The sequence below is a fragment of the Rhinolophus ferrumequinum genome, chromosome 12, assembly GCF_004115265.2.
Source record: "Rhinolophus ferrumequinum isolate MPI-CBG mRhiFer1 chromosome 12, mRhiFer1_v1.p, whole genome shotgun sequence".
NCBI lineage: Eukaryota > Metazoa > Chordata > Mammalia > Chiroptera > Rhinolophidae > Rhinolophus > Rhinolophus ferrumequinum.
In genome coordinates this window covers 23,770,243-23,784,664 of record NC_046295.1, presented here as the reverse complement: position 1 = coordinate 23,784,664, position 14,422 = coordinate 23,770,243, and the positions used below count along the sequence as shown (strand labels likewise).

At 37.9% G+C, this 14,422-nt stretch overlaps 1 protein-coding gene across 1 annotated transcript; it reads right to left on the bottom strand.

The window, feature by feature from the left end:
• Positions 1–7,649: 7,649 nt before the first annotated feature.
• CER1 (cerberus 1, DAN family BMP antagonist) lies at positions 7,650–10,446 on the bottom strand. The gene is made up of 2 exons (XM_033124004.1): positions 9,946–10,446; positions 7,650–8,145 (listed from the first exon to the last, which is right to left on the bottom strand). The coding sequence occupies exons 1-2, from the start codon at positions 10,444–10,446 to the stop codon at positions 7,864–7,866; spliced, it is 783 nt and encodes a 260-aa protein (XP_032979895.1). The 3' UTR covers positions 7,650–7,863.
• Positions 10,447–14,422: the final 3,976 nt, after the last annotated feature.

Sequence of the window (14,422 nt, the reverse complement as noted above, 5' to 3'; positions counted from 1 at the left end):
AAGTTTCCCAGGAAGGAAAGAACATTTTACCTTTCCTATACTTAAAAACCATTGTGTGGGAGAGTATCCTAGGAGCTGTATGACCTGTCTGGCTTCTCTTAGACTCTGTGTCAAGTGGAATGGACATTCTGGCAAGATTAGTCTGCCCTGATTTGTGAAATCTACCCACAACTAACTCAAGACTTATTTGGGTTGTGCCATGAGTCGTGCTTGCTCCCCAAAGCTCTCCTCCATTAGTACACCACGATGTCTGAAACTTCTCCCACCAAACTTGAGAGAGAGAGAATTTGATCCAGAAGATGTCCATTAAAATAACTAGATGAGATTTTGAAAATATTGTTAAATTTCTAAGGAGTAGTGATAATATCACTATCTTTATCATGTAGAAGAATATCCTCATTCTTAGGAGATGCATGCTGGAGTATTAAGAGGGAAGTTACATGATACCTATAATTTATTTTCAAATGGCTCAACAATATAAAAATATGTAGTGAATATTCATACATACATTTATATAAACTGAGAAATGAAAATATGGCAAAATGTCAACAATTGTTGAATGAAGTTGGCAGCTATAGAATTATTCTTGGTACTATTTTTCTTTAGCTTTTTGGTAGTTTTGAAAATCTTCATAATGAAAAAAAATAGAAAAATGCAGATACCTGAACATATCTCTAGCCCAGTAAATCAGACATCCTGGGTGTGGAGCCAAGAAAGCATTGCTTTGAGCACCCAAAGTAAGTTGTAGGCACACTAATATTTGAGAGTTATTGAATTACAATGCTAAATGCTAATGGAGAAATAAATGCCATAGGTATGTGATAAAAAGAACAACTTATCTGGGGGAGAAAAAATCAACTCAATTAAACATTTCTATTTCCTCTTGGCAAAAAATTTTGCAATTTTATTAACTGAGCAAGAGTCACGTTACTCATGAATTGCACAGAAATGAAATTTGAAGAACTTAAAAGAGAGTTTTGGAGAACAACAGGAGGATCAAGAAGGGCTGGGAAAACAGCATGATCTTCTCCTTCAAGAAGGAATCTGAGCAAGTGTTCTTCAGTGTGGGGAAGAATAGAGTTGTCCCCACAGCCTCATTATCTGGCCTGGTGGCAAAATCACCTCTGAAGCTTTAAAGATGTATTGAATATTGACTGTTGTCCCCTATTGCTAACTCCACCCATTGGAACAGAATTTCTGTATCTTAAAAGCTCCTAGATAATTCTAGGTTAAGAATCAGTTGCCTGTAGAATGAAACCCAAACTCTCCAGCCATGTAAATTATGTGTCCTCAAGGACAGGAACCAATCATAGCCATCTTGGTACCCCAATGAGTCAGCAAAATGCATGACACTTAATAAGTTCTAAATAGATGTCAATTGGATGAATACATTGATGAGCCAGATAGATGAGTGGGCAGGAATTAGAAGCTTGGGGGCAGCTTAGATAATTTGGATATCCTGAAATAAAGGTGAGAGAAAGGCAAGAGCTCTAGGGTAAGATCATAGGCAGAAAGGAGGAAAAGTAGATTCCAAAGAAAATTCCACCTGCTTTGCAATTTTCCTTGGAGATCTACCTGGACTCAAAAGCTCCTTTGCAGATAAGCAGGAGAATGGGGGCATAGTCTCTTTTTGTGATATTTGCATATTTGGGAGTCCCTTCAATTATAAGTTCACATGGTGTTCTATCCATTTATGTTTACCTATTTTTTGCCTGAGGTTTAGGCAGGATGAAGGTTTCCTTTCAGTAATAAAATTACTGGAAATTCTTGTTCTTTGGATAGTGGACAGAAATAGGTGTGTTTCCCTTAGCTGGTATACAAGAGGAAGTTGTGATAATTCTTTGAAAAATATTAACCCAAGTCCCCACCCACAGGTGGGTCACTGGTGATTGTTTCTTTTGGAGGAAAGGAGGAGGAACACACAGAATAAGAGGGAGGCAGGCCATAAAATGAAAAGCTGAGCTCTCTCCCAGAAATGTGGGTGGATAAGTGGGACCTGGCTTTGGAAAACTAGTATTACAGGAAAATCCATTCCTTTGCTCAGGGTATTATTACTCACCCGTTTCACCCTGGCAAGTTCCTGAACGTGAACATTAGGTTAAACAGGGTGAAGAAGAACCTCTAATGTGTATTTTAAGTCCATCCTTTGTTCCAATAATGGAAACCTGACTTTCCTGAGTTCCAGTCAGAAGAGGTTTGTGCATATGATTTCCAAGGTTTCTTCCAGCTCTTCTGGCCTCCAGCTTTTTCCCCGTCCTAATTTATCATACCCACTGTTAGGATTTTTGACTCACGGAAATCTTTGAGAAGATCATAATAATTCTGGCCCTTCGCCCCTGAAGTATGCCCATAGTCAAAACATTTATGCACATTTCAAGGGGTTCATGAGCCTCTCTGAAGTACCTGTTATAAACCCATACCATCCTAATCTGCTCAAAAACCTTCAAAAACTCCCCATTGCCTGTTAAATACATCTCTAAAACCTGTTGGCTGATATTCAAAATTCCCCGCACTATGTATACTACCTATCCTTCCAAGACCAGTTCCCAAAATTCATTTATTTAGCTTAAATGTGTTCATCATTTATCCCTTATAAACATTAAAAGTATACACTGTATATGCATATGTCCATGTTTCTATATATGTATTTACAAATGTATATTATAATATATAAAATGTTTTATGCACTTAATAATATTAAAATAATATAATACAATATATTAAACATAAAACACTAAATTAGTAGCAGTGGGTTAACAAAAATGTCTAATATACAGGACTTGCTGTTAAGGAGCTTACAATCTAGAAAGAAAGATAAAATAAAAAAATAATAACTTAAGTTAAAAAGTGGCACTGGCTATGGCACTCACCATGCTTACCTACCCAATAGCTGTTTGTTTTGTTTTTTATTCTTTGCTGTCAGGGCAAAGATTTTGTTCCATTGTTTAATTATCCTCAATGTAACTGATTATATTCAGCTCTTTAAAATTGATGTTAAGTGAGAGAGAATCCATTTTTTCTACTTCAGACCTGTGAATGTGTGAATGCTGAAACACGTCAGGAACTGCAGCAGCATATTATGACTGAGGGGAGTTTTAGCTGGTGGTGAATGACAGAAAGTGACAGAGAAGAAAGAAGGAAGGAACCCAAGTCCTTGATGGAATGGTAGGACTTCTAACTTGACCAACCAAGGAACTAGCTGCCTCCCAGACTTCTTGTTAGTGAAATAATAAATTCCTTTATAACTTAGTATATTCTGAATTGTGTTTTCTGGTACTTGAGTTGAAAGCATCCTCACTGATATAAATGCCCTAAGACAGGCATGACTAATGGGGCTATGGGAATCCGAGAAGGCATAGACTAGTGGATGAATTAGGTGTTTAACCCTGATTATATATGTGTACGTATGTATGTGTGTGTGTGTATGCATGTATATACATGCATATGTTTATGTATATTTGTATGAATAAATATATGTATTTATGTATATATATTCTTATTTTTGAAATCCTGAAGCACTGCAGCACAGTAGGAAAGATCTGGGATTTTGGAGTCATTCAGCTCCTGCTATGCCCCAGAAGTGGTAGTGTGGAAAGGTGATTTAATTTATATGCACATCCTCGTCTATAAAATAATACAGTACTTCTTACCTCATAGGACTTCATGAGGGTTAAATGAAATGATGTATATAAAGTTCTTGAAACAATGCTTAACACATGATATACCTTCAACATGATACCTATGATACTGTTTCTTTTATGCAGAAGAAAATATTTCTTGAGTACCTACTATGTGCTGCACACTTTCCTAGGTATTGATTACAGTGGTGAAAGACATCTAATATGACCTCTGCTCTCATGGAGCTTACGATTGGACGAATAATGACACAAATAAAGGTGTAATTACAAAATGAGATGAGTGCTATGACGTACAGGTATATAGCGCCATGAAATCATATAAGAAGTGAACCTTACCTAATCTGCGGGTTAAGGAAGACTTCACTGGGAAAGTGTGTCTGGGGTTGGGGGTTGTGTGGGGGGAATCATAATTCTAGCTTTACAGAAGCAAATACTTTCAGTTACTTGTTCTTAGACTATAACTTCTTAAGATCAGGAATTATATTCAGATAATCATATATTCATTTATTTATATCCTTTGTACCCAGCACAATGACCAACTCATCACAATCATAAATATTTGTGGACTGAATGAAGTTCTCTAACTCTCACTCCCTTGTCAAAAAAATGGGTATAAAAATGTCTATTTCTAGGAGATGAGAAATAAGAAGTACTTGAACACATAGTAAGGGCTCAATAATTAGTGGCTGTTATTATTATTACTGCCATTATTGATTTATAATTTGCATATATTATCTCTGCTATTACATTGTAAGCTCCAGGGTAGTGGGGAATGTGTCTTATTTACCTTAGATTATCCCAGAGTTCTCAGCACAATGACTTGCATAGAATAACTTCTCTGTAAGAATTCAGAAGGTACAGGACATTCTTAGATAGGAATTCAATTGACAGGTTAAAGAGACCATGTACATTAAAAAATTAATTATCAAAGCTCAGTTAATCACTCTCTATAGGGAATATTTAATGCCAAGTTTCTAGAATAGAGATAAACGTATATTTTAAAAAAACAAAACTCTAAAATCTTTTGTAAAAACACGTCAGAATTCTGTGTGGAGAAAAAAAATAACTATAGAACAATGTATATAAAATATCATGCATATAATTAAAACTCATACCACTTATAGCCACCTGATATTTTTCCTCTCAGTTGATTAATTGATGAATTGATTGATTTTTCAAATTACTTGTCTTCCCCCCATTAGGGAGCAGGATCACGTCTGACTTGTTTCCTTGCTACATTCACAGAACTTAGAATGGTACCTTGCACATAGCTGGTGAATAAATAGCTGAATAAAGGAACATACACACACACAAAAATAATACTATACATTATTTATGGATGTGTATGTACATCCATAAAATATAAAAGGATATTGGAATTCTAAACAGGAATCTTTGGGTTGAAGGGTGTTGAAGGGCCAGGGGCGTGAGGGTTGGGACTCAGCAGAGTAGTTAGAGTGAACTTTACTAATATGTGAAATGGTTGATTTCTTTAAAAAAAAATAGACAAGGAGCACAAGATGAGAAAATATTAAATATTCTCGTGGTGAGAATGTGAGTGTTACGTTATTCTTTGCAATTTTCTGTCTTTTAAATTTCTCAAAACAATTTTTTTTTAAAAAAAAGAGAAAGTTGAATGGAGAAGAGTGAATTAACTCCTTGTAGTTTTACAGAATCGAAAGCTCTCTGATAGGCTGTTACTTACACTTAGTCAGCATAATAATGTTAAAGTAACTATTATCAGCCTTATTTTAATCAGGAGACAAATGAAACCAAGATTTTTGAGAGGGTTGCCGTGATCACCTCTCAATCAGGACAATGCGTGGCTGAGAACCTGACCTATGGAATATTTCTCTTTCAAAAGATAACATCAATTTCCTTGAAATATGAGAGTTAGACAGGAGGTAAAAAGAAATTATCTTTGAGGCCTATAATCAAGAGACCTAGAGGAGTTAAATCTAAATTGGTAGACAATGAATGAGCAAATTTTTTAATACAAATTAAAAATATGCTCCAAATGACCTTAGGCAAATTGCTTAAACTTTTTTAAGACTTATTTTCCTCACCTATAAAATGTTTACCCACCTCATAATATTTTTGTAAGGAATGTATAATTTATATATTTATGTATTACATAAATTGTTTAATTTATGTAAAAGACCCTGCACAGTATCTGACACTTAATAGATATTCAATATTTGTGTGTTTCCTCTTGGTTTCTTAAGTTCCCATGTATTATGTTGAACCATTGAAAATTGCCTTTTTTATAAATAAAAATGGTTGAATAAGTAAAAACGGTGAGGTTCATACAATTACTCTATGAATACAAGCCCTGATGCCACTATTAGCTATCTCATCTTGAATTCACATGTGAGGGAAGGGCAGGCCAGAGTTTGAATAAAACTGACGACTCTTTGGGGCTAGAGAGTCTATTTGCAAGGATAGATAAAAGGGATTTACAAGAATGTAACGACGAAGAGGATAGTCCAATTGGCAGAGATGGGTTTACATAATCAGGGTTAGACAATTGCAAACTAGACAGCTGCTCAATAGCTTTTGGCACCAAAATATATTGACCAGCTGGGATATCAGTAATGCTTAACAGTTGTATCCTTATGATCATATCTTGGCCAATTAGCTTGTCTTTGACCACTAAAGGGTATAATATATTCTGATGTAAATGCCACATGTGTATCTGTGTAGCACATATTCTATTACATTGATGTGTTGTAAAATATACACTAAATATAAATGCGTTCGCTTCTGCAGAACACCAGGTTAGATAGTGTGATTAAGGAGGAATAGAATTAAACTATACATTGATTTCTTTTTCTTTTTAGAAAATAATCATTATTCTGGGATACACTTTTTGTGAATATACTGAAAATAAAGGAATCCAAACAATTAAAATAATTTTAAGATGAATTTTTAAAGAATGATTACAGAAAAAGAAATATGTCTGGGGAAAGCGAGCTCTGCACAAAACATGCATATAAATAAATATAAAAGGAGAAATGTAATCACAGAAGACTGTGATTCAAGGACCTTAACAGAGGGCTATCTGATGTGTCAGAAGAAACACTTAGGCCATCGTCTTAGCTCTGAAACCGTTTCAGAAATGCTTCGAGTTAGATAATCTCCAGACAGTGTCTTTAAATTATGAAACAGACGAAACAAATAAGGACAAACTGTAAGACAACTGAATGTCATGACATTTCCCAGAATGTTTCATACACTAAAATTTAATACATTCAAATATTCAGAATATTTTTAGAACTTGCAATGGTGGCTTTTGCTGAATAAAATTTGTAATATAAAGTTTTTACACAGTAGCAAAAAAAAAAAAAGTCATCCAGACACAGAACCCTTACTTACTACAGTATCCAAAATACATGTGGATAAAATATATCATCTGTAAATTGTTTTAATTTTAAATCATTTGCAGTTTATGTAATTTGACAGCTACTGGAATTCCTTGGTTACTTTCATTAGCATCTCTGGATTGACCTTTAAACCTGGTATTGGCCATATATTTTTCTTTCCCCACAATATAGGTACTTGTTGGCTATCAGTGATTGTTCCTTATCCCGATGTAAAGCACTAAAAGTACCATTAATGTTCCTTCTTCAAAGCCGGAGACCTGACATTAAGAAGTTTATATGGGGAGTATCAAAAATAAGGAAGCAACCAAACAAGTTACTACTTACATCTATGGAACTACTTAATCATCTGATTGGAGTCAAATAAAACACTGCCTGAGATGCAAAGGCAGCTGTAAGTATGAGGAATCCTTTCTATTATACAAATTTGCTGGTGATTTGACAGCAATTAAAGAAGCCCTTTTTTATGATCTAGGTTACTTCTTTTCCTTTTTTCAGGTGGAGGGCTTGTACCAAAACTTGGAGACAATAGATCATGGAATATTAGTAGTGGAAAGGACTTTAGCAATCATCGAGTTCAAGTCCCTCATTTATCGATGAAAAACTCAAGGTGGAGAATGCTTCCATAACTTGTTACCCTTCTATGGCCAGTAAGCAGGAGGGCCAAAACTGGATACCAAATGTGTACTGGTAACTAGACGAATAGCATTATCTCTAACTTGCTCTATCTTACTACTTTTTATACCACCTTTCCCTTAAAAGAGTACTGAACACTTCCAGAACGAATAATGAGCAACTTTGCTATTGTGGCCTTGCTGTTGAAAGGTAATATTGGGAGAGCTTTTCTAAGTTGAAAATCCTGGGATAAAGGGATCCTGGGCATGATGCTCGTGGTGCTCCGTCTTCACCTTGCACTGGCATTCCTCCACCAGCATCACCACCTTGACCACAGGGGCAAGGCCAGTGCAGTTCAGCTGCAAGTGCATCGTGGTGAACTTGGCAGGCGAGCAGTGGGAGCAGAAGGTATGGAGACTCTGTGCAGCTCCAGGAAAACGAACAGACCCGCATTTCCCAAAGCACAGGTTGTTCTGCACAACTACTTCCTCACACTCTTCATGGGTGATAGTCTGCAAGGCAAACACATCTCCATTAAATGATCTTGCAGCATTTCATTGACACACACGATACAGAAGCTATAGACTGTTAAGTCTGAGGATAATTTAGAATAAAATGTCAAAAACTTTCCAATTTGGGATATTCTGCATTATCCAAGTGATATTATCTGTAAGGGCATAAAGCCACCTCAACAAAAGATTTCTTTTATTGAGTAAATGAATAAATTAACCTTTAAGAAGTCCCTAAGTTAATATGAAAGTGTCTTATTCTATTTTGAAATGCGGAACTTTAAGAAATTTTGTCTAATTGGAGGCTGCCATTTGAAAAATTCTAATGGCTGACTTCTTATGTGAGTAATGTGCCGTCCCTTTTGATTCCTCACAGTACGTTGTGCATAATATATTCGCAATAAAAGTCTGTTTAATTGTTCATAGGTCAGAATATCATGAGTTTGATTCTATCCTATTCTGCAGGGTCTATAGTACATTCAAATCCATGAAGTTGCATGGAGCAAATTTGCAACACATAAGCCTGCAAATCATCATGCATGACATCACTTTTGCCTCTCCCATAACCCTATGCTCATAGCTTTATGTGCCTTTCAAAATATGTGAGTCAAACACCTTAATTTCAATTTCATTTGCAATAGAATTCAAAATAAGAGTTTCAAAGGAAATTTGATTGCATGATTCTTAGGAGCAATTTTCTAATTGCACATGGCCAACAAAGCAGTCATTATTATTTGACAGTTGACTTGTCATTGCTACATATCCTTGCCTTTTTAGGCATAATACTTAACTGCTTTGCACAGTCAATTACCTTATAATACTGCCTGCTTAATTGGGTAGTATTATTGGACTGTAAAATTTTACTCTACCTCATGTTGCTGTTAGTTCACTATATTTATGTTTAAGCACCTGATGCAGTTTCTCAATTTTAATTTAACATTTGGAGTATGGGGCTTGCCAGGACTGACGGGAGGAAGGAGACAGTAGAATGCTCCTTCATCTTAATAGTGGAGAATCAATGATAACAACCACAAACCATCCAACACAACATGAATTAGGAGACAGGTATTAGGAAGAGTGTTAGGAATTAGTATTAGGTATCAGGATAGGTATTAGGAATTAGGAGCTTAGGTATTAGAAAATGTGACTTTGCACCAAGATTATTTTTAAAAAGTTAATGAGAAAATACATTCAATCATTTTTGCTACGCTTATATTAAAGTGATACGGCAGCTTCTGCCTAAAAACCTCAACATATTTTATAGACCTATGAAGTAGTTCCATGTGAAATACTGGGATTAAGGCCATCACATATGTGTCTGAGAGTATTTGGGGAGGAGTCCAATGTATCCCAACTGATCTGCAGATGGACTTGACCTACTCACCCTCATCCTAACAGAGTGTTAGTGACACAGCTAGAGAGAGTTCTCGGTTGATGGCTCTGAATTCCCTGTTTTCTAACTGAAAGTGTTGTTTTACTTATCATTCTGGATAGAGCAACACTTTTGTAAAAATAAACAAACAAAGCTATGTGCCATCAATATAAATGATGATTAATATTGGCAGGACAGTGATACAATTCTTGCGGCGTTTCCAGAACATCAAGAAACAATGGAGAGTTTAGAAGGAAATTTCGGGGGTATGATAATAGTTTGCCAAATCCCATGAGGACTGCCCAGGGAGAAAGCCTGGGAGTTAGGCAGGACTCAGGCTCCTGGCAGCCTCTTCCCTTCCTCTCCACCTGTCCCAGGTGCCCACCCCTTCCTCAAACCTGATGAATCCCCTCTCCCCCCAGAACAGATACCTGGCTGAAAGGCACCGTCCTACAGGTCTCCTGATGCACTTCGTGGCTTTTTATGGGCAAAATGACCCCCTGAGAAGCCGGACTCATTTTGAACATGAAGTGGTGCCAGAATTTCTTGGCTTCTTCCTGAAGAGGTGACTTCCTCATTTGTATCCCATCCTTTGACTGAGTGAGGGCCTGGGTGCCAAGTAGAAAGTGCTCACCGACCGGGTCCTGGGTTGGGTGCAGTTCTCTCTCAGGCTTCTTCCAGAGCCTGCCAAACCTGAACAGCGTCTTCTCTCTTTGTCTCCGGCCCTCCCCGGCAATGCTAGCACCTATCAGGTGTGGCACTGCAACAAACAGATCTGGCTTCTCCTCGGCCTCCTCTTGGTTGCCCATGGGAAGCTCTCTGCGATTCCTTTCTAGGACCACAAGAGGAACCGAACTCTGACTCTGGTGGCCATGCTGTGCAGCCTTTCCCAGAGTCAGGAGTACCAGCAGCTGAAGTAAGAGGAGATGCATGCTGTTGGGAGCCCAAGCTCCTCTCAGATTCACAGCCGGTCAGGCCTGAAGGAGAGACTCGCTCCCTGCAGGACTGTGAACAAGGAGCTCCCATATATAGATACAAGCCTTGTGGGATGAGGAGGCAGGTGGTCAGTAGCCAGGCAGTGTAAACACATTTGTTTGCTTGAATTATGTAGTGCTAATGGTGTCCTGCCTTCACTTGAATTTTGTGTATTTTAGAAGGCCAGAGTGAAAGCCTGTGACCCAGGGGGTCATTAGCTGACACTTTATCGTCTGAGATTTAAAGAGCAGTATTAGAGAAAACAACACATTCTTTGCCCAGATTTCCCATCGCTGTTATTAGAAGAAGGACCAGAGTCAACAGAACATTTGAGGTGCATTTGCTTTGTTGGGACAGAATAGATAAAACATGTTTTTATGAGAAAAGTATACCACATAAAAATTCAAAGCATACATTTAGCAGAAGCCTAAGCTTTTAGATTCTACACACACACACACACACACACCACACAAGAGCAGCCAAAGGAGTATATCAACGTTTTAAGGGAGGGAAAGGAAGAAATAGATGGATGTTAACTTTGTTGAGTAGAAGACTCTCCATCTTACTTAGATGCGGTTGAGGTTGCTGATTTGTGTGGCAAAAGAGTAAGGGGAAACTCACAATTCGAAGTCATTCCCCTCACCTTAAGAATCAAATACTCAGTGCTAAATTTCACAACTGGTCAGTCATCAGATAAACCCTTTCAATTGTTCACAAATTTCTCAACGAGATACTAACTAATAGACTGATAGCGCATCAGTCTTCACTGAAGATGGGGAAATGTTTCTCTCAAGCAGCCTAATGATTTTTTTTCTTTCTTTAAACAAAGAGCCAGACTTGAGAACGTGGATTCTAAGAACCAGGTTTGATAGCTCTGGGCATGAAGCTGGCTGGTCAATTCTTTACCTTACAGAATCCACATTACCTCCCAATTCTAGCATAATTGATGACCAGGATAAATAAAGATGGAGATAAATATGAGTCTTTAGGGATCACAGGAAAATCTGTTATGTGACTATCATTTGAAAATGTCGTAAATCAGGCCAGGATATGAAAAAGAAACATATGCAGGAAACGGAAACCCCAGAATTGAGTCTAATGGACTCTCCACACTATTTGAACACTATTTCCACTGAGAATTGACCCAATACTTGCTTATGTTTCTTCCCTTTTAGTTTAATGATTATATTCCTTGCTTTCAGTAACACACATAATCCTGGAACATGCTCCCCCAATTTTTAGTACTAGTTAAGCATTCTTTTAAAGTGACCCACTGGAATATTTTTGCCAGACACCTGTGTTCTTTTTAATAATCATGCCTGATTTCTGTGAGATAAAGCCTCAAGTAAGCCCTTTACCTACAAATAATGAACTATTTAAAAATGGACCATATTTTTCCAAAATTCTATCAGAAGAGACATATTTTACTTATATCAAATACCATAGAACCTGTACTAATATTAATTAAGGTAAAGTCGATCTATCCTAAATGAGCGTTAAGATTTGCCACTTCTTTTAAAGTAGTTTTTTAATTGCCAGCTATTTGAATTTCTTCATTCCCCTCAGTTAGTCAATGAAATGGACTTTCCAGAGCTGGCCTCTCTCTCCCCTGAGTATAAATATGCTATGGACACCAACTATGATATGTTTCCTAATTCCTTTTAAGCTTTACTTTTCAGTGTCTAAACTCTAATTGCCATCAATCACAATATCTAGCATTTCTCCAAACTGAAGACTATCCCAGAGATTCCACTTGGGGTCTCAGGTTGATCAGCTCTGAACAAAATTAAAATAATTTCTGTTGCATCAAAATTTGTAGAAGACTCACTTCGGGAAGCCAGGCAACATATTAGATACTAGAAGATGAAAGAAAATGATAAAAACTTGGTTCCTGCCCTCAAACAGGTTATATGGTCTAGTGGTGTCATACAGTTTGTAACTTTATTATAGTAGCTGTAGTGATGTCCGTTATCCGTTTTTAACCTTCCTTTAGTCCTAAACTCTCTTTCTGATGCCACTTTTGGTGTTTATAAAGGTCCTTTAAAAAGTACTCATGGAGAATTTCCTCTTGTTGTGTTGCCATTTCTGTTGAGAAAATGGACAATTACCCTGAAGGGTAAATCTAGCAAAGTAAAGCCTGTGTGATGAGAGCTATGGTATAGTAGTCTGTTTTCCTGGCCCGTCTTTCACAGCTAAGGGTCGACGACATTCCCCTTTCACCATTGTGTCCTTTCACCAATTCTAAAGCTAAGTGTGTGACACATTATAGCTTACTCTTAAGAACACAAACATTTTTATAGCTTTCAGCAAAAATATGCTGGCTCTGTGGGTCTTCAGCAACACAGACATCTAGTCACCTCCCAATTTGGATGAAGCCAAATGGAGGTGGGTCTGGAGTGGGCCTCCCGACACAGCGGGAAGCCGCTGTGTGGAGAGAGCACCACAGATTGTTGGTGTACTTAGTAGCAAACGCCACAGTGAAAGGTAGGCCTGAGCTTACATGTGCCCAAGACTGCTAAGTCCACTTCCTGGGATAACCTCAGGCCTTCGTGAGAGCCAGAGGGGCCAATATCATAATACATTCATTCCAATTTACAGCTCGGGCTCCACATAATATGAGCTCTGATTCCAACTTGACCTGGTTTTCCTAGGAACTAATATGTCTTCGGGACTGGGCAGAGCTCCCAGCGTGCCTGTGAGAGGACAGTCACAGCTGCATTTTCTATCTATCTCTCTTACAGACTCTCAGAAGGAAGTGAAAAAGAGGTCTAGCGCTCTCTGAGGAAAATGAGAGAGGCTCAGCTCTTTCCTGAAAACCCCAGACCTAAATCAACAAAAGGTGAGAAGCAGTGTTGGGGTAGAAGGTGGGCATTAGCGTTAAAACTGAGAGACAGAAAAGGGAATTAGGCTTGATGGATTTGTGAAAGAGATCTGTTTAGGGCGCATGCCATTGCCTCGTAATGAGGTCTCTTTTCAAAATAGAGAACAGCAATTGTGTCATGGGAGTTCTGATTATTTAAAAAGAACCCTTTCAAAGAAGGCAGAATCTTTCTTGTGTTTTCCAAAAGACAAAGAAGATGGCACATTACAGTAAGTGGTTTCCCCTTAATCCTTTTGACATAATTTGCTTCAGTAAATTATTCAACATGTACAACTCTCTCCCCTGGACACCCTTCCCTGATACTTTCTATGTAAAGAACACATCAGAAAGGGCCTCATTCCCCAGAGCTGCTCCACTTACTGGACTCATTGATGTAGTCATTCGTACAGTAAGTATGTGAGCGCCAACTCTGTGCTAGGGTCTGAGGATAAAAAGGTGGTGTCCCTGCCCAGGCCTGGTGGAGTCCGCAGTCTAGTTTATTTACAGCAAGTTATGCAAGGAACACTAGGCAGCCACCATTCCTGTGCTAATCAGGGACTGTCAGATCCAGATCCCAAAGGTATCAGGTACAGTCACACTGTGTTTCTGCTCATTTCAGTCAATAAATCTTTGTTAAGTGCCAGGACGTGCAATAGACGTGCAATCATTTGATTTTTGGTTAGGTAATAAATACATGTAGTATCAAAAGTCAAACAGGACAAAAAAATTGTATAATGAAAGGTAAATCTTCCTCTGACCTCTCAGGCTTCCTGTCCTGCCATGGAGGCAATCACTGTTATCAACTTATTTATGCAATCTTTTTATATTGCCACCTGCTATGGGCTGAACTGTGTCTCCTCAAAAGTCATATGTTGAAATCTTAACCCCCAGAACCTCCGAATGTGACCATGTTTGAAAACAGGGCCTTGAAAGAGGTAATTAAGTTAGAGTGAGGTCATTAGGGTGGGCCCTATTCCAATAAAACTGGTGTCCTCATAAGAAAAGGAGATTAAGACAAAGACACACAGAGAGGGAAAACCATGTGAAGATATAAGGAGAAGATGGCTGTCTCC

Coding starts and splice junctions, on each gene's coding strand:
- CER1 (XM_033124004.1), bottom strand. CDS start 10,446: ATGCATCTCCTCTTACTTCAGCTGCTGGTACTCCTGACTCTGGGAAAG. Junction 8,146..9,945: donor GGACGGTGCCTTTCAGCCAG/GTATCTGTTCTG, acceptor TTTGCCTTGCAG/ACTATCACCCATGAAGAGTG.